Genomic DNA, 20,990 nt, shown 5'->3' on the forward strand with positions numbered 1-20,990 from the left:
GGGGGGGTTGTGGATCATTTGGAGTCCTGGTCCAGTTGTGGCTCTAAAAGAGAAAACAGCAGAAGTCATTTACTGTACATCTGGGAATATATCAATCTTCATTTCATCACTACTTATAACGAGTCTGTGCACTGAGAGATGAAAACATCATGTTCCAGAAGGTAAAAATACATTCATAATCTCCATGAGGAATTGGATTATCAGCCATGACGTATGTCACTGTGACGCCTTTATGGGTTTTTCTTTTTCTCACATCCCTGCTGAAAAACTACACCATGCACTAATCCAAAGTGTGTGACTGTAATCGGCTCCATCAGACCTGACGTTCATCTATATATATACAAACAAAGAGTTTTGGTAAAGATTCCCACAGTTCAGGTTATTGGAGAATTGTGACAAAGAAAAAGAGAGTGAGAGGGAGAGAGAGAGGGAGAGAGAGTAAGAGGGATAGAGAGAGAGAAAGAGGGAGAGGGAGAAAGAGGGGGAGAGGGAGAGAGAGAGAGAGAAAGAGGGAGGGCGAGAGAGTGAGAGAGAGGAAGAGGGAGAGAGAGAGAGAGTAAGAGGGATAGAGAGAGAGAAAGAGGGAGAGTGAGAGAGAGAAAGAGGGGGAGAGAGAGAGGGAGAGAGAGAGGGCGAGTGAGAGAGTAAGAGGGATAGAGAGAGAGAGAGAGAGAGCGAAAGAGGGAGGGAGAGAGAGTGAGAGAGAGGAAGAGGGAGAGAGAGAGAGGGAGAGAGAGTAAGAGGGATAGCGAGAGAGTAAGAGGGAGAGAGAGAGGGGGAGAGAGAGAGAGGGAGGGGGGAGAGAGAGAGGATATAATGTATTGCGTTTTCTTGTTACTTTTGGTCCAATAACAATAACTCTGTGATAAGTTTAGTCTCCGTTGGTAACTTCTTATTATTGATGATGACTGATAAGAAGTTAGACTATGTATCGCTGAAGAATACGTTTATTTCTGCATTTTAAATACTTAATTTATATTAATTGAATCATCAGCTAGTAAACACAAGCTGCAGGTACAGAGGGGTTTTCTGGAACATCTTTGAAGCAAATGAACTGTATATTTAAACCCAGAACCTGCCACTGATCTACATGTTGTGTATAAAGTCATAAGTTCTTTCTCTCTCTCTCTCTCTCTCTCTCTCTCTCTCTCTCTCTCCCTCCCTCCCTCCCTCCCCCTCTCTGTCTCTCTCTCTCTCTCTCTCCCTCCCTCCCTCTCTCTCACCGGTGAAGGTGAACTGAGGGAAGCTGCTCAGGTCTCCTCCTCCATAAAGTCTCTGGAGCTTCGTCGTCTCCTCTGAAAGGTATTTTTCGTAGTCTGGCTCCGCCTCCAACAGTCCTCCATTCAACCTTAAGAGGAAGAGGAGATAGAAGATGAGGGGAATTTAATAAACGTCATATTTTACCTCCAATATTATATCTTTAACTCCGCTTTGCACCCCAAATTTTGGGAAACTGTGCCTCCAGCTGATCTTTTCCCCACTACTGTACACATAAGTGGATACACCATGTGGTGAAATTAATCATTTTAACCTTTAAACAGGAAGTCTCTTGAAATCCATTATCAGCTTTTCAAGAGAGGCTAAAAGGCTAAAACTGCAGCATAAATAATTTACATGAAAATACTCAAAGTCACATGGTACACAGTCAGATTTAAACATTTAGCACAATGAAATAAAACATGAAAGACTTTAAATAAATTCCATTTTAAACAGTTATATTTCACATCACTTCTTTCGTCTCTCTACCTGCGCATGTTGTTGTATTCTTTGATCTTCTCCAGGAAGAGTCTCTGTACTGGATCTAAATCTGGAAAATACATGAAAACAATACTATACTTTATGAAACTATTTAACAATCACTTTTTCTTCTTCACTTGTCCAATTGTCCGATGTGACCTGTGACTGTCTGTATCTGCATGTTTATTTACCCGCGTGTTTCCCTTTTCCATCTTCATCTCCCTCCTCCTCCTCCTCCAGCAGCACCTCCTCCAGAGAAGCATGAAGATCATCTGCAGCCGCTGTTTCGACGTCGACTGACCCGGAGGAAACCGCTGCTGTGGTAACAACCCCAGAAACAGAAGACTGATTCCACGTTATCTCAGTTTCAATCAACACAATCTATTTCTTAAGTCTCCATCAGAGGGTTTAAAAAAGGAATATTTAAACATTTTGCAAATCACGTTATATCTAGTTTGTTTAATCCCTACAGTTTATATCCCTATAGTCTATTAGCATGACTCAAAAAGATCTACGACCACCTCCACCTCCACCTCCACCTTTTGCTCCTCCTAAGGCCTCCACACCTTTGGGAGTCCAAATACCATCCAAAGTATCCGCTGTTACAGCCTCCCGACCGGTTACAGGACCAGGAACGGAAAAGAGCAGCTCCTCCATCAGAGCGTCTACCTCCAGATCTTCAGACAGAGCTAGAGCTTCAGCTTCAGCTGCAGCCAGAGACAAAGCCTCGGTCGCCTCTTCAGACGGCACCACGTCCTCCACCTCCGTCTTCTTCTCTCCGCCGACAAATCCGGCTTCCTTCTCCAGGTAACTCGTGGTTTCGCTCAGGGATTCACTCTCCAGTGTTCTCAAGGAGGCCTCGACTTCGGCCAGAGTCACGGACTCCAGACTCATGGCCTCCAAGACGTCACCCAGCTGCTCCACCTCGGACTCTTTTTCTGCTCCTCGAACATCATCCCGTGGCGGCCTCGGCCCTCGCTCAGAGCCCAGCATGGCCTCCATCACGACGGCAGCCTCGGCTTCTATCGCATCGGTGGCTTCAGAGATGGAATCTAACGTTACAAATTCAGCCTCGGACGTTTCCTCAAAGACAGCTTCCTCGTCTGTCGTGGTCCTAACTTCCATCTTCTCCTCTTTTGCTAGCACGTCAGCTTCTTCCTCGAGTGCGTTCCTGGTTTCCAGCAGAACTTCGGCTTCAAGACCTTCGACTGCTGCTTTCACTTCTGCGAGAGTTATCGATTCCAGCGTCATGGCCGCCTTCTCGTCCGTCTGCTCTCCAACAGCTGGATCAACGGCAGAACTTGTTCCTACCGAGCCAGGAGTTTTGGGAGGAACACGACAGAGGAGCTCTTTCACTAACGTGTTACTCTCTCCTTCTAACTCGTGAAGGTCCTCCGACATGGGGTCCCATTTTGAGAGAACTTCGGTTAAAGTCTCGCTCTCGTCTTCTCTCGAGTTCTCGGTTTCAGCCACGATCTCCGTCTGGACCGACAGCTCACGGACCTTTTCATCCAGAATAGAAGTTGTTTGGAGGAGCTCGTCGGTATTTAAAGACGCCACCAGAAGCTTGTCTACATGGAGCGTTACGGACTCTACAGTCATCTCTTCAGACCCGTTCACTCCCTCCTCCGCTGCTACATTTACCGACTCCACTGTGGGTTCTATTGTGGATTCGTTTTTTAAAGTCGAGGGTGCAGATTCTTCTGCATTCTGGATTAAGGCAGAGTGTGAGAGGTTGTCAGCTGCTTCGGTTTCTATTGCTGAAACAGGAGAGGCGCTGGCCTCTACTGCTGGTTCTACTGTGGTTTCTATTAAAGCTTCTACTTTGGCAGCATGCGAGAGGTAAACAGGACCTGAGTCTGTGCTTTTGGTTTCTACTTTCCGAGATGCTACATCTACTGTGACGTCTATCGTAGACTCTACTGGACCCTCAACAACAGCAGCTCTGGTTTCTAGTAGTACCTCGGTACAATGGATGGTTTCTACTGCTGGTTCTATTGTGGTTTCTATTAAGGGTTCTACTTTGGCACTGTATGAAGCGTCCCTGCTTTCGGTTTGCACTTCTTCAGCTGGAGCTTCTACTGTAGGCTCTACTGGGTGTGATAGGATCTGCTCCACTGGTGATTCTATTGTGGTTTCTATTAAGGGTTCTACTGGAGCAGCAGGACAAGATGATGTCTCTGCGATCTTCTCCACCACGTGATCCGATAAAGGCAGCTGTGTGGCAGTTTTGAGCTCTACTGGCTCTGGAGCAGTTTCTACGTTGGTTTCTATTGTTTGGCTTTCTATTGCAGCTGCTCCTGATGCTAAAGATGCAGATGTTGCGCCGGTTGGAGAGGAACCTGAGGTCGTAGGAACGGTCACAGTGGGAAGACTATGAGCATCAACTTGTTTAACACTAGAAGCAGCCGGCTCCATCTTTGACAAAGGAGGAACATTTGAGGCAGAGACATTCATAGAGGAGGCGGTAGGAGGTTTGGTAGGCTGAGCTGTAGGAGGAAGGGGAGAGGAAGAGGAGGGGAAAAAAGGACATGGAGAGGAGGGAAGAGGGACAAGTAAGACCACTGAGCACAGACAGGAACAAGCAGAACAAATCAGCGTTCGAGGGGTTCAATTAATGAACTAATTAAACTGTCCTTCAGGCAACTAAAGAGCCTGTTCCCCAATCTATGGACATTATTACTCTACTAGTTTATAGAGTTTAAAACAGGAAGCAACAAATGAGACGTAGAAAAGCAAGTATGTATGATGAAGAAGGGGCTCACAAATCCCCAAAACATTTAATCCTCTTACTCTTCATATTTGCCGGGAGAAAAAATGATATGTCAAAATCCAAAACCAGCTCTTTCTGCAGCTGTGAATTACTGTCACCTGCTGTGTTGACAGGAAAAAATAAATAAATCTGGAATTATGTTTATGACCGAGGCTTCATTCTGACACGCTGCCATACAGAACACCCTGCATGTGCTGATCCTTACCAGCAGGTGGCGCTGTGCTCGGTCTGCGCTGGGGAAAGAGCTCCTCCAGGAGTTTAGCGACATCCACCGCTGGCTGAGGCTTAGCTTTCTCTGTCAGGGACAGAAGACACACACTGAGAATAACAATCACTTCAGTAGAGGCTGGTCATTTACCCACAAACAGTTTCTCAATTGATAGACAATACAGTGTATTGTGATGGTTTATTGTATTAATACAACTAGCAGAAACCCGTGTGTTTGTCGAAGGAACAACATATGAACATAAAAAACACTGTGGAGATAAAACCCTCACAGGACATCAGACAGACCGTGTGTTTGTCTTACTGATGTGTGTCCTGCGTGGTTGTTTTCGGTCTGATGGTTTGGAGCTGAACAATGCGGTCTGTGGCCTCCATACAAGTCTGCACAACTCCCTGTGAATACACTGGACACACACACACACACACACACACACACACACACACACACACACACACGCTGGTGTCAGACGGCAAACTTGATTCTAGTTTGAAATAGTTGGATTTTCAGGAATTCAAAACACTGGACTGCTACATAAAAATGTATTATCTTGTATTTGTCCACAGTCAATGGTTTTGTGTGTTTAGTTATAATACTTTTGTCCTTTTAAGATTAACTTCTTTACAGTCAATGTTATTATTTTCAGTGTTTACTTTAAGAGAATAGTACATTTTATTTACAGCAGATGATACACAGAGTTTAAGTGTGCATTGAATGCAACTGCATAAATTATTCGTGTTTTTATGTGAAGACAATAAAAAGGCATGGGTAGCTTATTACCTACCCATGCCTTTTTATTATAATATAATAATAATATTATTACAATGCATGCTTTCACACATTTGGTCAAATCACATAAAAGTACTTACACATAATCCTGTTCCTCTTCTGAACAAAGCAGCAGCCATGATTGTGTAAATAAAAAAGAAGAGCAGCTGTAAGATATAATGTATTTATATAAGTAACTCTTTGGTAAACGTCACTCTGTGAAAGTACTAAATGTCCTGCAGCTCTGCTTCCTCCACCATGACAGTTACTGTTGTCATCGCTTTAGACTCACAGAGGAATATTTCAACGGTTGATTAAGATGCACAAAAACACGTTAGCTGATATATTCATGTTTAGTGGAGCAGTCCTGAGTGTTTTTACGGAATTGCTACTGATGTTACATAAAGCTCTCTACTTAAAGCCTCCGAACACTGGTGGCAAGACACCACAGAAGAAGACGAACGTGTTTCCGTCCATGGATGTCAAAATAAAAGCCTTAACGACAAACTCTTGAGAATGTGTTGGTCCATAACACACATTTCTGTAAACATGTATTGAATAATTTAAAGTAATAATAAAACATCAAAACGTATTTGAAAAATAAAAACATATTTAGTCATGATACCTTTTTAATCCTTCCTCCACCACCTCCTCCAAATGTAACGCTTTTATTGTGAAGGAAGCGTTGGCTAACTTCCGGTGTTTGTGGCTAAATTCATCAGCTTTGACACAGATTAGTTGGAATTAAGACAACGCCCTCTTTTACTGCACGTGCCAGCACAACACAGAACAATAACAATCCACTCCACACCTCGTGTTCTTTGAACGTCACACTGAAAGTAAAGAGTATTTCCACATTGAACTGAACGGGTGGGAGAGAACTAAGTCTTGGGTCCGTACAGACAGACTGCAGGTGATAGTCATGTCCCAACCTGCTGTGGCTCAATATAACACAACCTCTGTGAGTCCTTTTCTTTTTTAGGCATGTGGGCCACAAGGGTCACGTGCCATGTCAATCAGAGTCAATCCTGGTTGAAACTCAACTGTCAGTGTCATAAAAATAATTACGGGTAACAACAATGTGCAGCAATTTGTTGTACCTCAGATTTACACTTCATAGCAGATTAATAAGAACTTCCCGGAACACATTACTTCTGTTGATTGTTCCTCTTTTAATATTAATAATAATTTAGGTGTGTCTTTGATATTAAGAATCTTGTTTTGCATTATTAAAGTAGTCATATATTATATATTTTTTGTTATTTGGATCTTGTTTGTTTGATTTTGACTTGCATAACTTCTCCATCAAGTAAAGTAAAACAATAGAAAGCATTAGAAAGTTGTTTTTCCATGTGACCTAGTGGTTCCCACCCCCTTTTTGGGGTTCAGTGAGACAATAATTATTTACATCAATTTGTTTAATTTGACAGATTTTAATGCGTCTGAAAGGGTTCATTTTCAGGATTTCCTAAGAAAGGAACAATAACAGTAAAAGTCAGACTAAATAAATAAAATGTATCATGAAGAAGGTTTTGTTTCTCTTATTTCTTTATAATCTCTGCACAGAAACATGAACACAGACCACTTCAGTCTTGGTCCAACCGAAGTTTATTCTGAACATTGAAAGACAACAAAGTACATCTTCTTCTTCTACAGTGATAATTAACAGCAGGCCGCCTCCATCGCCCCCACGTAGCACTCATATATTAACTCTCAGAGAGCAGTAGTATTATTCACAACCTGGAGGGTAGAGACAGTGAGAACGGGTTCAAACTGGATCAGTTTCAGTAGTCTGGAGAGGAGGAGGAGGAGGTTTACAGGGATGAAGACTGGCAAACACTCATCTGTCCAACCGGCTGGTGCAGCGGCCATTTTGAATGCTCGTGTTGGGAAAGATTACCTTCAAAGTAACTTTTTCGACAATGATAATTCAGTGAATGATATGCTTCTTTTAAAAATAGTGACAATAACTGGAGGAGAAGTTTTTATTCTGAACGTTTTAAAGACACGGACCGATGATAATCTATATTTAGTTGATCCTACTAACAAGGACTGTCTGTGTTTATCTTCTTCCTCTTATTAAAAACACATCAATGAGCCACACACTGATGTTCCTTCACTACCAAATGTGTATTAATCCACCGCTGAAAGTAGTCCCCCACCAATGCACTACTTCCTCCTATCAGGAAGCTTAAAATGACAGTGCTCGGGGAGTGATAATATTCGTTTCACCATTGTATACGTTACATTTTTGTGACATTTCCTTCCTTGACTATTCAAAATGGCCGCTGTGGAACGTTGTTCAGTCGAGTCCTGCTGTGCAGCGACAGTGTGTGTGTGTTTTAAAAGTGCTGGGAGTGCCGACGCACAGCGAAACTTTATTTTATTATTTTACATGGAGCTTGCTCAGGGTTAGCGTGTGTTTTCTAAAAGGCTGTTCCTATAAAATACATGTAGTACCTAAGCATGTTTTTTCGAGGGCCCCTATGCAGATCTGGGCCCCCCCCCTTGGTTCTTTCAGGGCTTTTCCTCCCCCTGCATAGTGACACCCACTGTGACGCCTCCACACAGCAGCAACAACACAACAGAGGTGAGATGTGTGACAGAAATCACCTAAAAACTACAACCCCCAGTGTGCGTCCAACATCACAAAAATAAGAAAGATTAAGACATTCTTCTCGACAACTGATAGCGGTCACACCCGTTCCCTGTCTGCCTTTGTTTCAGCAGTACTATTATTATTATTATACATCTAAAAGGGACATTTTGATGTTAATTCACACGGGACACTTGTCACATATTGGGGTAAAATATGTCTACTTTTTCAGCTACTTAGCATCGTTAGCATTTCTCATGAAACCTGTGCATATTTAGCTTTTTGCGATAATGTGGCAAGTGTTCAGTGACGGTCTAATACAGACGGAAAATCAAAAAGTCCCTTTAGATGCAGAGCCTTGCAGCTGAAAGCCTGAGGAGTTTAACTTAAGACTCAGAGTTTGTAAGACTTGACGTTAAAAGAAAATTAAATAAAAATGTACCTTTAATTAGCCTGTCCATCAAGAGAGACACTCATACAATCATTCACACACACACACACACACACACACACGCACACACGCACACACACACGCACACATATGCACGCACACACACACACACACACGCACACACACGCACACACACGCACACACAGGTTCATTGGGACTAAAAGGAGGGCTGGGATTGTCACTGGAGTGTCGGAGACTGTCTGATGAAGCAGAGAAAGAGAAAACATTAAAGACCCGGCTGAGGACTGACTGGACTGGATTAAACGGACTCAGTACTGAAGTGGACCAGACTGGAGGGAGGACAGACGTGGACTGGACTGTAATAGAAACAGGTCTTGGTAGTACACCATCATGCTTTATGCTAAGCTAATTAGCACGATGGAGTCGTTTATAAGAGCTGCTCGTCTTTAAATACATTTTTAAGACCAGTGATATATAACTCAAGACTTTAAAGTGTTTGTAAGACATTAGGAGACATCAGAGCCTGCAGACGTCCGGTTTTTAGTTGAAAATTAAGGAGAGACATTGATTAAATTTGAGATTTTGTGCTATTTTGCTTCCCTAACATGTCTTCTTACGGTGTTTTATTTTATTACTTTGTCTATTTACGTCTGCAGATTGCTCCTAAATTCACTGAAAGTTACCATGCATTTGTGTTATTGTTATTGGGGCCCTTTGCTGTTGGGCCCCAATAAACTCTCAGAAACTGAACCGGACCAAACTAAGAGAATCCAGTCCAGTCTAACCCGGCCCGACTGTCTGATCCACATCTCTTAGATACAGTCCAGTCCAGTAGGATCTTGTCCAGGCTTCTTTCTACGGTTCCTCAAACAGCTGGAGGTCCAGCCTGACCACGATCTCTCCTGTGGGAACCTCGTGGAGCAGCAACCGCTTGGTGATTGGTCCTTTAGAGCCCTGGTCCTTCTTTATTTCAGCCAACCGGATCTCTGTCCTGCCCAGGAAGTCTGACGGGGGGGAGACGGAGGAGCAGAAAGTCAAAAAGAGAGTGTGTGATGGAAACATATAAAATAATGAACATCAGTTACTGTGACTGTGACTGACCGTCGGGTGAGAACTGGTCTCGTTCAAACACAGTGACACACAGGACGTCCTGCTCAAGGTCCTTTATAAAAAACTGACAGTTGGAGTTCCACTTTGGATTCAACGTGTCCTACAGAGAGAAACAGCATAGTGAGTGATATGACCACTTACATTAAAGGTATTTATTAATAATAACAGATTATTTAGGGTTATTAGTCTCTAAAGGAGGATCACAGAATAAGAGACAGAAGAGGAACAATAACAAACCTTGTAAATGTCTCTTAATCTTTTGACATGAATGAAACAGAAGTAAATAAAAAACATGAATGTGCTGTAAAGAGAAGAATACCTGTAATGTTTTTGTGATATGGCACTGTGAACCCATGGTTACCTCACAGTATGGGTTACTCTTTCCTGCAAAGACACACAATTATTTATCTTATTTATATTTATAACAAACAGTTAATACTTCAGACTAGTTAGATCATTTAAAGAGAACTTCAACTCTTGGTTAGTTTAGTTTATTTTGGTTGTTTTCATCTTATTCAACTCAAATACACAAATGAAAATAATAAAAAACATAACGAGTCAAGTGAAAAACCAAAGCAAGTCCCGCTTTGGGTTTTTGGTAAATGTAGCGTTTACACTATAATAAATGGTCAAAAGTTAGGTAAAGAGTTTTAAAGAGCGATGATGAAGCAATTTCTAGTTCAGCAGGAAAGAAAATGTAAACTTTATAAATATATGTTTTCATAAAGATACATAATTAAATGTAAAACGTTCCTCTTCTTCAGTGTGTACATACCGTGGGAGCGACAGGGTTTGAGCTCGATTCCCTCCACGATGTTGACCATCAGTCTCCCGATACCCGTGGCTCTCTGAGAACGAACTGAGACAAAGACACAAAGAAATTAATCTGTTAAAACGTTTGTTTTGGAACAAAACACTCAGGATGGAGGAAAGAAAACACACCTAGATATGCCTTCTCTCTCTTCTTCTTCTCCGTCTCAATGAAGAGCTCTGAAGCTGCTTTAATCTTCTGAACCCACGCCGTCCTGCAAAAACAAAAACAAACAAGAAAACATGCTTTTTAATTTAACTTTAGACATTTTGAGACCAGAGACAATACATGAAGCAGTACAATATCATACCAAAGATTAGGAATGATGGCCATAACTAAGAAATACTAAAGTTACATATATCTATACGTGTTGATCCATGTGTGCTTCTATTACCTTTCATTGATACTCTCAGCTCTGAGTGTGTAAACTCTGTCGATGTGAGAGATGTGGAACAGAGGTTCATCTCCTGACGGGTCCGTCGGCAGCTTCACCAACACTTCGTTCAGGAAGATCGGCTGAAAGAGACAAGAAGGAGTAAAGTAGTAGTTAGAGATACATTTACTGCAGGTCCTTTCTATTCAAGAGAAACTCTACTTCTCTTTAAGAACCGGGAGAAATTCTGCAGGTTTGTTTCCGAATACGAGTGTGTGAAGCTTCATGTGTGTGTGTGTGTCGTCTCACCGTCTTGTACATGCGGTACTGCAGGTGTGTTTTCGAGGAGAAGACTTTGTCCGAGCCCGACGAGCCCAAAGGTTTGGTCACCTGAGAGAAGAACAGAGAGAGAGACGGATGTAGAAACGGGAAATATGTTTCATAAATTATTCTGATTATTCACTGCAGTACAAGTACTAATACTACCATCTAGAAATAATCAATCAGAAGCAAAAGTACTTGTTTTGCAAATAAAATTCCCTTCATCAGTGACATCATTAGATTATTGTTTTTATTATCTTATAATTAGATACAGTAAGTTCTTCTGTACTTCCATTGGTTCCTAGTTTGGGGTCCGGCCCCTTCTAAAGGCTCTCTAATGATAATAAATAATAAATCTGAGCGGTTGTGAGATGATTGAGAAGAATAAAAGTTCTGCAAACCAAATTTGTATTAATTTTCAAAAATAAAAATAGAAATTAAAAAAAGGTTATTTTCTTGGAATTTTTTTTTTTTTCTTCTAATGACCCCAATGACTTTATGTTTTTCTATTATTTAGTGTTAATTTATTAAGTTTATATATATCATATTTTATTTTATAATTTAAATCAGAATTGGGGGAGACCTGTGATAAGCCTTTTTAGGCTCCCTAGCATATTCTGACTATTTATAATGTTTAGTTATTTTCTTATTTTATTGTTGGTCATTATTACTTTTTATATATATATTTATACATTAATATTTACACCCATTTTCACTACTGTACCTGTGTACATAACAGTCCTGTCTATTCTTTACTTTTATCTGTCCGGCTTTCTATTTCTGACTCAAAACAAAGAGGTCCACTAAAGATGATTCTGATTCGTATTTTATGTGCGATTAAATAAATAAAATCAACAGGCCTGAAATAGACCGTGTGCTTTTTGTGAGGGGTCACAAGCCAGAACTTTTGTTTTAATCTTTAACAACGCGTTTCGTAAAACGATCACTCGTTTTAAAATGTGGTGCAGCAGAAGTAAGCAGCAGCGTGAGATCACCTGAGTCAGCAGCAGGAAGTCATTGAACAGGAAGCCGTAGAGCTCCTTGCTGCTCTTGGCTTTAAACAACTTCCCGCTGTGGAGGAACTTCCTGGGACCCAGACAGTTGGTGACGGAGTTAAACACCAGTTGCTGAAGGACAGAGACGGACAAGGTGATTATTTTTTAATTAACATTAACATTATGATTAATACCAGAGTCTAAACTGACATCTTCAAAAGTAATACACATCTTTTTATTGATTTAATATGAGTCTGTTCCTGATATTTTGTTGCTGTTGTTCTATAAAACTGGGAGTTATTATCCAATGCACTATCCTGCATCGATTAAGGCTAAATATTTAAAATAATTAGCTGCTGGTTGTCTGTAGTTATTCATGTGTTAATATTTGTTCAGATGAGATCTACAGAAATCATTTAACGTAAAGTGATCAATGATTCATTCATTGAGCTGCATGTTGTCAGTGTGTAGTCGGTGTGTAGTACACAATGCACATGTGTGTGTGTGTGTTACAGTTACCTCAGACAGGCCTTCACACTGGACGTGAGCCTGAATCCACTCTAGACGATCTGAGTTCTCCTTCTCCCTGACGCCCTCATTCACCTAAACACACACACACACACACGCATACACACACACACACACACTTTAGTTATTTATTTGTTTGCACGTAAAAAAAATATTGTTAAAGATATCACATATATACAAACAGATTTTTACTGACATAAACTCAGTGTGTGTGTGTGTGTGTGTGTTCACCTGTGAGCACAGCTCCTCTGCTTTCTCCAGAGCAGCCTTCAGATGGCTGTTGTCTGGATGTGACTCCGGAGTGTTTTCTATGATCTGTAACCGAGGGAAGAGAAAGTACATCAGAAGTGATTTTTTAAAGTCTCAACTCGTCCTTCAGTGTGTGTGTGTGTGTGTGTGAGAGAGACGTACGTTCTTGATGATGAGCGGGTAGCGTGTGACTCTCTGCATAGGTTTGAGCAGGAAGCTGGACAGAGGCATCCCTTTACACCGGGGATCCATCGCTAACCTCTGAGAGAGAGAGAGAGAGAGAGAGAGAGAGAGAGAGAGAGAAAGAAACGGAAATCAGTGCTTTTCACACTTGAGTGGACTTTTCATTTGTAAAATAAAAATGATATCTATAAAATGCTGAGTGAACCCTTTTCCTAATGTCTGAAGTTAAAGGAACTGCTCACATATGTGGATTATTTGGAGTAACCGGGTCATGATTTATAGAAATAGATGTTGCTGTTTTTAACCCTTTTAACCCTCGTTGAACGGGGGAAGAGGGCAACCGACACACTCTACTCATTGTGCCTTTTAATAATTCATGCAGAGTGTTGAATTAACCTCAGTTCATAAAGGAATCTCTATTCAAACAGAGACACTCACAAAGTTAAATACTACACATAAAGTGTGTGTTCGTGTGTACTTTTGTACCTTCAGGAAGTCTTTGATCTCCGGGCTGTCGTCAGTTTTCTGCTGAATCAGCGTGGCTCCGTTCAGCTGACACGAACAGAACCTGAACACAAACACAAAAACACAAAATAAAATCATCACAGAATTAGAAAAACAATAACACTTACATTACAACCGTTTACAAAGATACAGACATCAAGCGACTCCCTGAAAGACGGGATTAAAAGATGACAGAGGGAACCTGATGTATGGCTGCATGTGAGGCAGCTGGTTGGTCAGGATGTCACCAATCATCTTCACGGGCATCCGGTCGCCTGACATCTTCTTCCTCACTCTCAGAGCCCTGCAGGAGGGAGAGAGAGAGAGGCATGATGGGAAGTTTGGTCTTCTGGGATTTTATCAGGGAATACCTATAAATATTTCTATTTCAAATTGTGTGTGTGTTCGGTGTGTTTCTCTTTACTTGAGCAGTTTGATGTTGCACATGATGAGCTCCTTCCAGTTGACGAAGATCATGGCCACCTCCTTCTCCGTCAGCAGCTCGCACTCCAACAGAGGCTTGTGGAAGATCTAAACACACAGAGACCGATATTAGTCAAAAACACAGGCATTAATTAATTAAAGAAGTCATCGACGCCGCATGAAGACGTATGTGCGTGTGCACCTCAGTGACGAGCTGCAGGTCGTTGGCGTAGTTCTCCTCGGTGACGATGAGCTCGTGGATGTAGCCCTGCCTCTTCCTCTCCATGGGACTCAGCATGTCCAGCAGGTGGAGGTCAGCGCACCCTGAAAGACAAACGTCTCTCACACACACACACACACACACACACACACACACACACACACACACACAGCCGTCAATCAAACATCCTGCAAGGAATAGAAAATAAATAAACATCTATTACACCTGTATTCATACATCACCAACACAATACATACCTGAGGAACAGCGGAACGCTCTGGAGCAAAGTTTGAGTCAAACGTCTGAAATGTGAGTCTGTGTTCAGTGAAGCTGTTTTATGTGTATTTCTTTCAGTAGGAAGTCCAACATATGTGTGTACACGTGAAGATGTTAAAGAGGAATGTCTATTTAAAAGTTCATATTTTTGATAGTGGTTCTTTTTTACATCTAAATATACAAAAAAGCTTCTTAATACGGCTTCAGATTTGACTATAGAAAGCAGAAACTACCTGGGTATTGACAAGATATTTATGACTTTTATTACCTAAAATTGTTTTAAGCTAAGTGCTAAAAACACCGATTTGTTATAAACTCAGATCTGCAGTGGAATCAGTTGATTTCTCTCCACAAACAGACTAAGATGTGATTGAACTCTGCTGCAGTTATCAATAGTTTACTAGATGTCCAAAAGAAAGATTTAGATGTGCTAACATTTCAGTTTTTTAAGGAACAACCTAACAAGCTGGCAGACACACAGCTGTGATATATTAATGCCTTATAAAATCATCTATTCAACCTTTGAAGGCTGAAAACAGCTGCAAAGATGCTCAAGATTGATTACAAATATTGATAAATGTAGCTTTAAGTCATTTAGCTCAATATTAACAAACTTAATACATGAATTTTATGTTTTTAATATTTGTTTAACTAACTGTAAATTCAAAACTTTATCAACAAATGCCAGTTAAACAGGAGGCTTCTTTACATTTAAGACAGATAGATTGCACATTACAAGTCTGAGTAACTGTGTGTGTGTGTGTGTGTGTGTGTGTGTGAGAGAGAGTAACGAGGCCAGTCGGCTGCAGTCTGTCTCAGAGCATTTAATCATCAGGACCAGTCAGATTCAACCGCTTCATCAAAATCTCCACCAATAAAACCTCGGGACATTGTTTTCCTACCGACATTCTGCACATTTCATTCGCTCATTCAAGTATCCTCTTCCTTCCTTTGTGTATCCGTCTGACCATTCGTGTCCGTAAAACCGCTCATTCATGCGTCGTTTTCACTCACTCACTCACTCTCTCGACACCAAGTGCAGTCTGGTTACATTTGGCTGTTAATCCATTCGTCCATTCATTAGAGGTGCTATTTATAATCCCCATGAAGCATCAACCGTTACCATTCATTTAATATTTTAACAATTAATGTGTGTGTTGTTAAACAAACCAGACTAGACCGGAGCCACGCTTCAGAGCAAACTGTGTGTGTTCTGTTAAAAGTTGTTAAAAAGTCCAAGTTTCTAGCTGGAGTCTGGTTTGTTTCCACCTGCAGTCCCCAAAATGATGTAAACGTAATGCTAATAGGGACGAAGATGTCTGCAGGTGGGAGTGTTAGCGTGTAGTAACAAGCATTATTAGGACGTGTGATGTTGCTGCATGGCTCTGGTCTTGTGGGTCTTTGTTCAAACCTAAAATACTCTGACTGTGAGGAAGTCTCGACCATCGGTTACCAAACTGAAAGAAACCCTCACTCTGCTTATATTCATCTCCCAAAACCCAAAATGAGGGCCTCCAGTCTCAGCTTTGTTTACCAACCGACGGCCTTTGACTCATCGCCCAATCAGAGACCTCCACCTCCAATACACACTCGAGGAGCCAATGGCATCCAAGCAGGTTAATAACACGATAATAAGAACAACTCTATTGCTTGTTGTATAAAAAACGTTGTGTAGTTCAATAATCGTTTGTGTTTCTGAAGGTAAACATTAAAAAATACTGTCATCTGGATAAACAAAAACACAAACAATACAGATGTAATATGGCCGCCAGTATAACACTCGTCTGTTGCTGTGGGAAATGCAGAACATACACCGGGCGGTAATGTACAGTATATATATATTATTTGGAAGTGGGACTATGCTGTTGGTTAGTTCGCTGTCGCTCAACACAGACCTGATAACCCGATGATGTTTTAAGCACTCGCAGCAGCGCTGTGAGGATCTTAAGCTAATTACATTTAATGGGAATTAACTGTTAAAAATAAAATGCAGCTTCAACATCTGAGTCGTGACAGCTTCTCGGCGTGGTTGGTTTTATCGAGTAGGAGTTTAAAACTTCACAGGTTTTTGATAACTCGTAGGGGTGCAATGATGCATGATTATTTTATACAGTAGGTTTTGCAGAGCAGGCGGGAAAAGCAAACTTAAAATCATCTTTTTGTGTGCATGAAGTCTGGTGACAACGAGCTAAAACACTCTCAAAAGGTGCATCACAGTGTGGAAGATTCGAGGAGGTAAAGCTCAAATTACTTAAAAAACAAATATCACTAGTTTGTGATTGTTGAGCCACAACTAAAAAACAGCCGACCTATTTAAAGGACGACTTCGTCATTTTAGGAAATATGCTTGTCGGGTTTCTTGTGTGAGATTTGAAGATCAACAGCACTCTCATGTCTGTACGTTAAATACGGAGTTGGAGCCTGAGGGCGATTAGCTTAGCTTAGCATAGCATAAAGACTGGAGGCAGCTCATACGTCTCTTTCCAGAGCTCCAAAATACACACGCTAACAATAATACTCTTAAATTAACGTTGTACTTTTGTTTCATCTCTGCAGAAACACAAATGTAAAAATGTGTAGTTTTACGGGAGTTGAAATGCTGACTTTAGAGGTGTTTTAGGATTATTTTGCTAGCCGTTTACAACTGCCTCCGCTTGTATGCTAAGCTAAGCTAATCACTGCCTGGCTGTAGCGTCACACTTAACAGACAGACATGAGAGTGTCGTTGATTTTCTCATTTAACACTCATCAAGAAAGCAAATAAATGCATTTCACAAAATGTAAAAATATTCTTTTAACTGGAATGATTCAAAGATCTGACGACGGCCATTTTTCTTTTTTTTTGACAAATAGTTCCACCCCTACATTTAGTTTTCTGTGTTGTGTGTAAATGTTCATCATCCCGGTCTCGGTGTGACAGCATCTCATCCTCATAGCAACAGACAAAACAATAAACATGTAAACAAAAATAACAACAACGGAACATAAAACTGATCAGTTAAAGTTAATACATATTCAGAATGTTAAAACTACAACGGATAAAAACATTATCACTGTGTGTTAGTGTGTGTGTTCACACTGTTTCAGGTCATGTGCAAACTCTCTGTACCATGTTGCATTTTACATGTGTGTGCGTGTAATTTGGTTAGCTAGTATGCTAAGCAGTGACAGCATGGCTTTCCATTTATAGCCCTGAGCTACGGGGCTGAGTTCCATTCCAGCTGCTCGCTCCCATCTATGCCTCCTTTCCTAGCAGAGAAAGAGAGGAGGAGGAGGAGGAGGAGGAGGAGAAGCAGGCTAGCTGGAAAACCATAGAAGGGAGCTGCACAATGGGTTGAAACTTAGCACTCAACTGCTGTGGGACGCGTCTCAATACTGCCTCGTTTCCTCTCCTCTCCGGGGGAGGAGGAGAAGAGAAGGAGGGAGGAGGAGTCTTTGGCTTTGAGGAGAGGAGATGTAAAGAGAGGAGAGGAGACTGACACTGAGACTTGTCCTCCAGCAGATAGTGGGTCTTTCTGTGAAGCTGTGGGGAGGGAGCGGGTTAGTGAGGGGATGGGGTGGAGCCAGCGCCTTTGATTGACAGGTGAATGAAGCTGCCCAACCAATGGGAGGTTAAAGAATTATAAAGAAAAATTACAGGAGGGAGCGGGATGAGCTGAGCTACTGACTCTAATGACAGAATCTCCCATAAAGCCACAAAATGACCCACTATCCACTGTACCACGCTACGACAGGGCTGTGTATGGACGTATGTTAACGTGTGTGTGGATGTATGCACGTGTGTGTGTGTGTGTGTGTGAGAGAGAGTGTGTGTGTACAGTCACTGTGATCCAGTCAAAAACATGTTCATCAGTCCAATCTGAGAGAAAGGAGCTCAATAGTCTTTGTCTCTCCTCCCTTTTCTTCTTCTTCTCCCCCTACCTTATCTAACACGCCTTTCTGAACCGTTAAAACAGAAAGAGAAGAAGAAGAAGGATTAAAAAGACGGGAGGAGAAGAGAAGAAGAAGAAAGTCCTGACTATTGATCTCCCTCCTGCTGGAACAGTGCTGTTTGGAGCCACAGCCTTAGATAAACAGAGTTTTGGCCAAGTCCAGTCAGAGCCGAGCACAGACAGAGTTCTCTTTTTTAACGTTACAGTCTGTCTGTCTGTCTGTCTCTGGCTTCTATTGGTGGAGAGTCGCCATTTCCGGGTCATGTGACCTCTTGCTGCTGTCCCATTGGTTGAGTGGCCTAGTAGGCGTGGCCTAGTGGGTCTCTTTGAGGGCTTTGAGGAGAGGGGGGTTCTGGGTAATGATATGATCCTAGAGAGAGGACGACAACAACAACATCAACAAAAACAACTAAACAAAACCAAAACAACAACAACAACAACAACAACAACAACAACAACAACCAATCGGGCGCTAGGTGGGTGGAGCGTGCAGCAAGACAGAGAGTGTGGAGGTGTGCTCTAACCTAGCATAGAAATAGAGGATCTAGAGCGAGCAGTGTGAAGAAGCTTCTATCTGGCAGAACAGTAAGAATATTTTTACTTTACGAATAATGATATGTTTCAGTTTTGTCATTAGAAGAAGCTTTTCATTTTGTAAAACAATGGAATGATATGATTCCACTACAAGTAAGAAAATGATAAGCTGTATTTGCAGCACTGAGGGTGCTCATGTGTCCTAATATGTCCGTATTAAAATCTTATAAATAATGTTTTTATAATATTTACTATAGTAAAAAGACACATTTTGTCTCTCCGCTCAGCTCTAGAAACTCTAAGTCTATGGTGGATCATGCTGAAGGGACACATGCAGGAAGAAGAGAAACACTTTTACACTGAAGCAAATACAAACACACACACACACACACATGCACGTGCATGCACATACACACTATACAAACACCACCCAGAGGTGTTCCATGACAGGGAGGTTATCAAAGAGGCCCAAAGGAGTGTCACGGTGAAACCAATCACAGAGAGAGGGGACAGCATCTCCACACCTGGCTCTGGGGTGTGTGAGTGTTACACTGTTCCTATTGAGTATGTTCATGTGAGGTTATGTGTGTGTGTGTGTGTGGGGTTGTGTGTGTGTGTGTGTGTGTGTGTGCGCGCGTACTCACACTGCGTGCTCGGGTCAGTATCTGTGGTGAGTTTGACGTAGTTGCTGGGGAACAGACCCTCCCTCCCGTTGAGCTCTCCCTTCCACCAATCACAGTCGTCCTTGTTGAGCACCGCGATCACCTGACCCTTCATGAAGGCCAGCTCGTCGTCGTTCTGGGCCACGTAGTCATACATGCCAATCACCTGACACACCGCTGCAGGACCGGGGAGGGGGGGGGCAATAAAGGGCAATAAATATTTTTCCATACCGCGTAGGAACCCTGTGATTCATTGTGTTTTCCCCAGCGTATTGCGGAGGCAGCTGCAGGATATTAAAGACAGTACACGTGTTTGTATTTTGTGTGAGTACCTGTGTGAGGACCCGTGCCGGCCGTAACCAGTTTTGGAGGGGTGGGCTCTGTGGGCGTCGTCTTGCTGGTGCTGGGACTGAGCAGCTTCACGTAGTTGGCCGGAAACCAACCAATCTGGCGCTTCTTCCCCCGAGCCTGAGCCAATCAGAACACAGGACGCATGAGTCCTCACATTCCCATAATAAATACGACATACAACAAAGAGGTAAAAATCTAAATCAAACTACTTAATTATTATATTATTATTATTCTGTGCATGTATTAAGAGTTTGTGCTTGTATACCTGGAGCTCGCCCTCCCACCAGCCCCCCGGGTTTTTTTTCCTGATGAGGATGAGCTGTCCTGGAGCTAAAGTCAGCTGCTCTGCTCCTGTCGCACTGTAGGGGGCGATCACCTGAGCGATCTCTGATGCAGAGAGAGAGAAAGAAGAAGATCAAGTTCAGTATTTGGCTTTCATTTTGAAATTGAACTGAAACAACTATTGACAGCATTAGTCACTGAAACCTCACCTGGTTTCTTACCCAGGCTGCCCGTCTTCCCTGCTGGTCCCAAAGCCTAGAGACAAAGTTTAAATAACAATCATTACGAATATTTACCTTAAGACACATCCAGAGTTCTGGTTTTGCCTCATATGTTCTGACCGAGCTCTCACCTCTGAGGCCGAGTCTCGTGGTTTGACATAATTGGAGGGAAAGACGCCCGTCTTGCCCCCGACCATGCCCGTCCACCAATCCCCTTCTTTCCTGGTGACCATGACCACGTCTCCTTGCTGGAAGCTCAGGTCCCCCTGTTCACTGCTCTCGTAGGTGTACATGGCCACGTACTCTGCACACAAAAGGGGCGGAGTCAATGACAATTACTCACCCAATTTAAAAAAATAAAAGAATACATTTTTAGGCATTTGCATGCGTTACCTTCTCCAGACTCAGAGAGTTTTGTTGGGGAAGGGGACGGACGTTTTCCATTGGGGGGGCTTTCTGATACTCCAGACTCACTGGAAGAGAAGGAAGAAAAAACTACTTTACAA

General features: G+C 42.1%; 2 protein-coding genes across 12 annotated transcripts in view; both read right to left on the reverse strand.

Annotated features, from left to right (window-relative positions):
- Positions 1-5,925, reverse strand: LOC116401104 (zinc metalloprotease ZmpB-like). 4 transcript variants are annotated; one of them, XM_031879364.1, is made up of 8 exons: positions 5,603-5,925; positions 5,040-5,139; positions 4,716-4,805; positions 2,322-4,226; positions 1,929-2,051; positions 1,747-1,807; positions 1,224-1,348; positions 1-43 (listed from the first exon to the last, which is right to left on the reverse strand). In XM_031879364.1, exons 1-8 carry the CDS (start codon positions 5,639-5,641, stop codon positions 15-17), a joined length of 2,472 nt encoding a protein of 823 aa, XP_031735224.1. In that variant the 5' UTR covers positions 5,642-5,925; the 3' UTR covers positions 1-14. The 4 variants fall into 4 exon arrangements, with proteins under 4 accessions (XP_031735224.1, XP_031735217.1, XP_031735209.1 ...); XM_031879357.1 differs by having other exon boundaries at positions 2,304-4,226; XM_031879349.1 differs by having other exon boundaries at positions 1,929-2,054; positions 2,304-4,226.
- A 1,166-nt stretch (positions 5,926-7,091) lies between these two features.
- The window catches only part of itsn1 (intersectin 1 (SH3 domain protein)), a 36,865-nt gene continuing 22,966 nt past the window's right edge, over positions 7,092-20,990 (reverse strand). For 6 of the 8 annotated variants that reach the window (XM_031874813.1, XM_031874786.1, XM_031874764.1 and 3 more), the window contains 21 exons: positions 20,878-20,957; positions 20,616-20,788; positions 20,473-20,518; positions 20,247-20,368; positions 19,963-20,098; positions 19,613-19,807; positions 14,209-14,330; positions 14,008-14,114; positions 13,786-13,887; positions 13,566-13,647; positions 13,059-13,157; positions 12,879-12,962; positions 12,639-12,722; positions 12,120-12,251; positions 11,113-11,193; positions 10,825-10,946; positions 10,562-10,644; positions 10,395-10,478; positions 9,939-10,003; positions 9,611-9,719; positions 9,365-9,513 (listed from right to left, as the gene is read on the reverse strand). In XM_031874813.1, the coding sequence (XP_031730673.1) occupies positions 9,365-9,513; positions 9,611-9,719; positions 9,939-10,003; positions 10,395-10,478; positions 10,562-10,644; positions 10,825-10,946; positions 11,113-11,193; positions 12,120-12,251; positions 12,639-12,722; positions 12,879-12,962; positions 13,059-13,157; positions 13,566-13,647; positions 13,786-13,887; positions 14,008-14,114; positions 14,209-14,330; positions 19,613-19,807; positions 19,963-20,098; positions 20,247-20,368; positions 20,473-20,518; positions 20,616-20,788; positions 20,878-20,957 (2,257 nt within the window). Of the gene's footprint in view, positions 9,514-9,610; positions 9,720-9,938; positions 10,004-10,394; positions 10,479-10,561; positions 10,645-10,824; positions 10,947-11,112; positions 11,194-12,119; positions 12,252-12,638; positions 12,723-12,878; positions 12,963-13,058; positions 13,158-13,565; positions 13,648-13,785; positions 13,888-14,007; positions 14,115-14,208; positions 14,331-19,612; positions 19,808-19,962; positions 20,099-20,246; positions 20,369-20,472; positions 20,519-20,615; positions 20,789-20,877; positions 20,958-20,990 lie in introns of all 8 variants that reach the window. The other 2 variants (XM_031874804.1, XM_031874746.1) reach the window with 1 other exon arrangement.

This window comes from Anarrhichthys ocellatus, unplaced genomic scaffold (assembly GCF_004355925.1).
Source record: "Anarrhichthys ocellatus isolate YVR2014 unplaced genomic scaffold, GSC_Weel_1.0 scaffold3, whole genome shotgun sequence".
NCBI classification, from domain to species: domain Eukaryota; kingdom Metazoa; phylum Chordata; class Actinopteri; order Perciformes; family Anarhichadidae; genus Anarrhichthys; species Anarrhichthys ocellatus.